This window comes from Pinus tabuliformis, chromosome 7, assembly GCF_031772625.1.
Source record: "Pinus tabuliformis cultivar Carrire ecotype Pingquan chromosome 7, CPIR1, whole genome shotgun sequence".
NCBI classification, from domain to species: domain Eukaryota; kingdom Viridiplantae; phylum Streptophyta; class Pinopsida; order Pinales; family Pinaceae; genus Pinus; species Pinus tabuliformis.
Genome location: NC_142293.1, coordinates 762,341,709 through 762,348,516, shown reverse-complemented (window position 1 = coordinate 762,348,516; position 6,808 = coordinate 762,341,709). Strand labels below are relative to the sequence as shown.

At 30.2% G+C, this 6,808-nt stretch overlaps 1 protein-coding gene across 1 annotated transcript; it reads right to left on the bottom strand.

Annotated features, from left to right (window-relative positions):
* Positions 1–4,096: 4,096 nt before the first annotated feature.
* On the bottom strand, positions 4,097–5,640 carry LOC149249776 (putative UPF0481 protein At3g02645). The gene is made up of 2 exons (XM_089456318.1): positions 4,997–5,640; positions 4,097–4,882 (listed from the first exon to the last, which is right to left on the bottom strand). Exons 1-2 carry the CDS (start codon positions 5,615–5,617, stop codon positions 4,157–4,159), a joined length of 1,347 nt encoding a protein of 448 aa, XP_089312444.1. The 5' UTR covers positions 5,618–5,640; the 3' UTR covers positions 4,097–4,156.
* Between the last annotated feature and the right edge of the window lie 1,168 nt (positions 5,641–6,808).

Here is a 6,808-nt window from a genome sequence, read left to right as displayed (position 1 = left end):
CTATGAATTATGCAGTGTCTCCTATACCTGTATATGATTTTTCCTGATCCTTTCTACAAAATTTTCAGCCCTCAAGTAATCCCCTATAAGATCCTCCCTTACCCCCCCTTACTTCTCATATGCAATATCCAACGGTGAAGGTCACAAACATCCAAAACAAGTTTCAAATGAGGACTTACTAGTAGATGTGTGAAATGTTATGTTATAAGAGTGTATATATATATATATATATATATATATATATATATATATATATATATATATATATATATATATATCAACCTAAGTTTTTGAATACTTTTAATTTTAAACCCTTAAAAGATATCCCAAAGTCCTGTTGACTATTATTGATTGCTCATCTATTTAAGGATGGAAGGTTGTAGACCTTTTCAACTTCATGTCCATCATCTCCCACAATTTATTCCAAAGTGCACTGAGAAATATCATGTCCCTAACTGAAATGATGCTCCTTGGTATCCCAAAGTGCACCCAAATCTTTTCAAAGAACAAGCTTATTGCTTCTTTCCCACCAATGGTATTTTTATAGGGCATCAAAACACACATCTTACTGAACCTATCAACTACAATGAACATGTAGTCATGTCCCTTCCTAGTTATTGGTAAATCTTCCTCAAAGTCCACGAAAATACTTTCCTAAGGATAAGTGGGTGCATATAAGGAATGATACAAACCCTTATTCATGTTACTAGGTTTTTCAGTACAACAAAGCCTGCATCCTCTTATGAACCTAGTTACTAGTTCTTGCATTGTGGGTTAATAAACATACCTTTTGAAGTTCGCCATTAATTTCCCTATACTAAAGTTCCCTGCAACCATAGATTTTTGAGCCTATTTGAATAGTTAGAATCATACACCTTTATAAATACATGCCTTATCTAGCCCGTAGAGTAACCTAGCTTATATATAGTAGTCAACTATGTTGTCACCATCATTCACATGAATTTGGATCTACAACTACTAAAACACCTCCTTGAAGTCCTCATCCTTTGAATGTGCCTCTTTGTATGCATCATGGGTAAATGGCTCCATGTGCATCAAAGTTCCAAAAGATGTGATCTTCAATGTGGGTGGCCTTAAAAGCATGTTGGCTCACTTATTTGTGTTTCCCTTATTGTACTTGATCACTAAACGAAAATGTTCTAACAACCTCATTCATTTGTAATGCCTATTTTGTTGTAGCTTAATCTAGGCATATAGGTACTGTAATGGTTGGTGATATGTGTATATTATTATCTCCTTCCCCATTAGATAGTGCTTCCACTTCTTCATAGCTTACACTAGGGCTTAAAGCTCCTTATCATAGGTAGGGTAGTTAAGAACTTCCCCATGAAATACTTCAGAACGATAGCATATATTATTTCCTCCCTGCATCAAAACCACTCCCATAGCATACCCACTTGTATCTATCTCCACCTCTAAGAGTTGCTACAAATTTTTTAATTCCAAAAATAGTTGTTGAATGATCTTCTTATTTAACTCAATAAAATCCGCTGTTAACTTTTCCCATTAAAAACTCTTACCACTGGTTTTTATTACACAAATTAGTGTTACTACCACAAAAGATAAAGCTATAAATTTCCTAAAATACTATAGTGCCCAAACAAAAATCCTCTCTCAAACATTACATTCCTTTATTTAACTGAAATAACTCTTATGTAAACTCATCCCATCTTGAAATGCAAACTATATCTCATTACTATAATATATAAATATTTTTTGGTTTGCACCTTTCTTTTGTGTACAACCTAAGAAATTGTAATAAATTTGTTCCATATATTTTTAAGGTGTAATACACCTTAATATGTATTATTCTATACACATTGACAAATCGCATTATTCACTGTATTTTTTTTTAATATAATTTAACTTCAACTTCAAGTTTTTAGATATACTTCTATTGTTTTTTTAAGTGTAGTACCCCATCATCCTATTCTTTCTTTCGTGCTACATGGTCGTCCTTTCTTTTTTGTATTCTTATTGTATTTGATAATTTTATAAATATTTCTTATTTTATTTATTTATTTTTTTCCCTTTAATTTTTTTAATTTTCATATTTTATTTTGGAATGGTTTATTTTAATTTTCTAATTAAAATATTAATTTGTATTTGATTATTTTTTATATAAATATGTGTTTATTTTGGAATAAAGTTTTACTAATTTTAATTGAATTACTAATAATTATTGGGTGGACGATAAATATTTAATTTCAAAATATTTTTAAGGGTATACACAAATCAAAAGATGTGATTTATTTCTAAAGTAGTAAGATTTTTTTTACCTTTTAATTAAATTCATTAATTAAAAAATTGTCATATGAACAAGTGTCATATGAAATGAGTTATGTTTTTTTGGACTTGTGGTATTAGTAATCCATGGTATTGGTCCATGATATTGTAAGATATCTTATTTTTCAATTAAGAATCTTCATGGTTAAGAATTTGTTAATTGTTTTTATAATTAATGAAAAATATTTAAAATAAAGTTATAGATAAATTAATTTTTATGCTTTTTTTTAAATTTTAGAGATTTATGATGCAATAAGTGTTTCGATATTATCATGAATTGATGTCTATTAAAATTATCAACCATTTAATTTATATAACTTATATTCATGTTTTAATTTTTAATTTTTTTATCTATTATTTAAATCAATTTACTAGTTATTTAAATTTATTTCAAAAGTTAAAATAATTTAATAGTTGTTTAGATTTACTAATTACCATTATTAAATATGAAAAATAGCTATGATCACAAATAGCAAAATACATAAAATCCAAACACACTTAATACTTTTAGATTAATAGGATGTATTATACTATCTTTATATACTATTTTCCTTCTTACTCGAAAGTTAATATATTAGCTTCTTTTATTGGAATAAATATTATTCAAACTCATGACATCTTGAAAGGCAAACTTCAATCCATTAATGTAATGCATAAATATTTTTTAGTTTGCATTTTTTTAGTGTTAAATATTTTTTAGTTTGATTTTTTTTAGTGTTAGTAATAAAACTTTCTAATATATTTTTAAAAATATTTTAATATATTTTTAAAAACATTTTAATATGTATTATATATATACATATTTATTAACACATATTTCATTAATAGAAAATATATTAAATTTTGAATATTATTTAATTTTAATTTTAATTATTTTCTTATATTTTAATTTTTTTTTTCATTATATGAAACTCATCATATCACATTATTTTATGTTTGATTGTAATTTTTTTCTTCAATCTTAATTTTTAATACTTTTATCAAAATTTTCATATCTTATCTTTCCTCATTCTCTGCTTTTACTTCTTATATGGTCTTCATCTTGCGCTCCCTTGTCAATTTTAAATAATTTTATCAATTTTTTCATATTTTATCTTTCCTAATTCTCTTCTTTTACTCTTTCAACTTTGAAACTATTCATTTTATTTTGGCAACATTATTATTCAATATCTAACTTTAATTCTCTTTCCAAATATATATAATTTTCTACTAATTATTACTCTATTTCTTCTTTACCATTTTAACAATTCCCACTTTTTTTTTAATTATACTTTTCCACCTTTTCAATATTTACTATTCACGAGGCTTCTCACTTTAATATCACAAATAAATTAAAAATATTTATTTTGTTAAACTTTAAAATATTTTTTTGTCTATGTTAAATTTTAAAATACTTTTTTGTCGATGGGTTTGGGATAGACAATGATTGGGTGTTGTGTTAAGACAACCTTTAATGATTAGGTGTTGTCTTAAAATACTCCTTGATGTAAAGTCATTGATCCAATTCCTCTCCCCAATAAAAATGATATATTAAACCTAATGAAAAAACATAAAAATATTTTTTTTACATGCATATAAATCAAAATAAAATATTAAAAAACATAAACTAACTATATATACCAACACAAAAAATAAATAAAATAAATATAAAACATAAATTAAAATTCATTATTTATATATTCCCTTCTAAAATAACATATAATTAAACACAAAACCTTTAAAAGTAAATTAATAATTAAAATCTTTACGCAAGGAAATATATATTTATAAGGAAATATATATTCACCAAGTTCATACATCGATTTCTAACCACAGCAATCCTAAAATCATATCTACGGTTGCTTAGCGTTCAATTTTTTTTGACCCAGTCGTACACGGTACAGAAAGTCTGTAGAATGGTCATGACGAGAAGAAGAATTCCAACAAACAAAGCAACACCCTTTCCTGGCTTAGACAGATGGTCCCAATAGAATTCCCACAACACTTTTTTGACAATGCTCATGTAATACTTTCTTATAAGCACTTCCTTCAGTGCATTGTTGAGATCCTGGGGAGGCTCCAAATGGCCCTTGAAGATGGGATGACAAAGCCCGTTCCACATCTCGGCTATGCTCTCGTCACTCATCATCACACTTCCGCGAAGAATGACTTGCGATTCCCGGAGCAGTCGAACGTCCTCGGCCGAGTCGATGAGGCAGTCCATGAGGCCAACGTAGCGCGTCATGTGGTCACCACGGGTGAAGTCATTGAACTCCAAGGCAAGCATGTTCCTTAACAACACTTCTGTCTCCATTTCGGATACGGTGATCTGGGGAAGGTACAGCGTGCCCGAGTACTTGTTGAATTGGATCTTATCATTCACGGTGGAGAAGGATTTGAATTGAATGCCACCCTTTCCCAACTCCCCCGCGTTGTATGAGTTTAGAATATCATGTCGCCCTTCTTTGGATGGATGCGTCACACGGAAAAGGGTGAAGACCGCTGCAATGACCACTTCAACACCCTCTTCCAGAGAGTGCTTCATTCTTCGAAATACAGTCGCTCCTTCCCCCTCCGTTACTTCCATACGCACCAACTGTGAAAGGAATGCGTGCAGGCAACCCAGAAAATGCGGCTGATCAACATCATTAAGGGTTATGTCGAATTGATTGAAAGGAGACAACTCTGCACTGAACTTGTTCCTACATACCTGACTGATCTGCTGGCCTGCATCATTTAAAGCCTCTTTCAACAGAAACAGCGGGATCTGATTCTCCAGCTTCAGAATGTCGCACTTTATAGAGACTTCAAGCCTCCTTAAACATTTCATGTCTTCATCTGATGATTCAGACGGAGTGGATAAGAAACGTGACAGAAACGATGAATCTATCGCCATCATACGAGCGAAGTTCTCCAGGTACTCGCCATCCTTAGGAATTGGCCAGTCATAGAATTCCTCAATCGCTTGCCGCTTTCCTTTGATCTTTTCTATCATTTCCTCGATTCTTTTATTGCCATTCCGCCAGGACGTAGCCGCTGACTGGACTTTGTACGCCTCCGCTGTTGACATCTTCAGCTCGCGAAATTCGTAACTATCTCCCGCAGACGAAGCGGCCGCAACTTTTTTCTCCAGTTTGGAGTGGTGGTACGGTCCCAGGGAGACGAAGTGTGGTATGTACGCCTCTGGTTTCGCATCCAAGAGGGCATTAGCTACGCGCGGAACCTTACCCACGTTTGCTAGAAATTTATTATTATCAATAATCTCTTTAATCTCTGTAACTTGTTCCAGCCATTCCATCCTGAACACTAGCGGTGTTTTCTCTTCCCCCATCACTCAAACGAGCACTGAACAGCTAACGCTACCTCTTTGAACGTCCAGATTGTTCTCGGATTTCCGCCTGCATATATATATTGCACTAAGGTGTAGGTATGTTCAGAACTGAATGGAATGTGCAAATAATATGTAATTGGAGGGCATCGCCTTGCATCCTTTCCGAAAGTAAACTGATTGAATAGGACAGAGAGCAGGAACCCTTACGTGTGAACAGCTTCTTTGCAATAATTTATCCCCTTTACAACTGTTCGATTTTGATAACATAGTTTCTACCTTAATCATATAACCCCTTTATTCCCGTCGACTGTTTCCTGTTCTGTCGACATTTTTCAGGAAAAAATTGCAATATTAATACTCTGAACAGCGATCTTACTAGACGTCCCAATCACCCAATTTATTTAAACGATGCAAGTTGCTATTTCAATAATTGTACCTCCATCAAAATCTATTAACGAAAAATGCTCCCTATCATACCAAAAGCATTGGATGCTCCATATCATACCAAAAGCATATTAAATATGACAAATAATATTGATACCTTCATCAAAGTGCACATACCGGCCTTCCACCAAATTGTTTGTCATTATAAGTTTAGTAATAAAATATTATTAACGTATATAAAATGGAAATCTAATTAAAAAATATTCAGTAAATTATTCTACTTTCAAAAATTTAATTGAGTATATTTTCCTTATAAAACAAATTTAACTTTTACTTTATTTTTTTATTTATATAATTTATATATTTTAGTTTTTCTTTTCCTCTTTTTAAATAATTTCTAAAATATTTTTGAAGAAATTATACAGTGGGTCTCACAAATTATTTACCCACAATAATATCATAATGACCATCATAAATTTAAATACAATTCATATCACACTTTTATATATTACTTATAACTTTATAATATTTATATTTCATTTTTATATCTATTTTTAATTTTCTCTTTTAAATCATTTAATTTAATTTTTTTATATTCCGGGTTAATGAAAAATGACTTAAATTTTAATATTATTATATTTTACCAATAAAATAGTTATATTTCAAATTATAATCATATTTGCATTTTATTTTAACTTTCTTTATATTTTTACATTATCAAAACATTTATTTTCCATTTTTTTAGATTATCTTACTTTTATTTATTTTTCTGGTTTTTCTTTCTCTTTTTTAAATAATTTCTGAAAC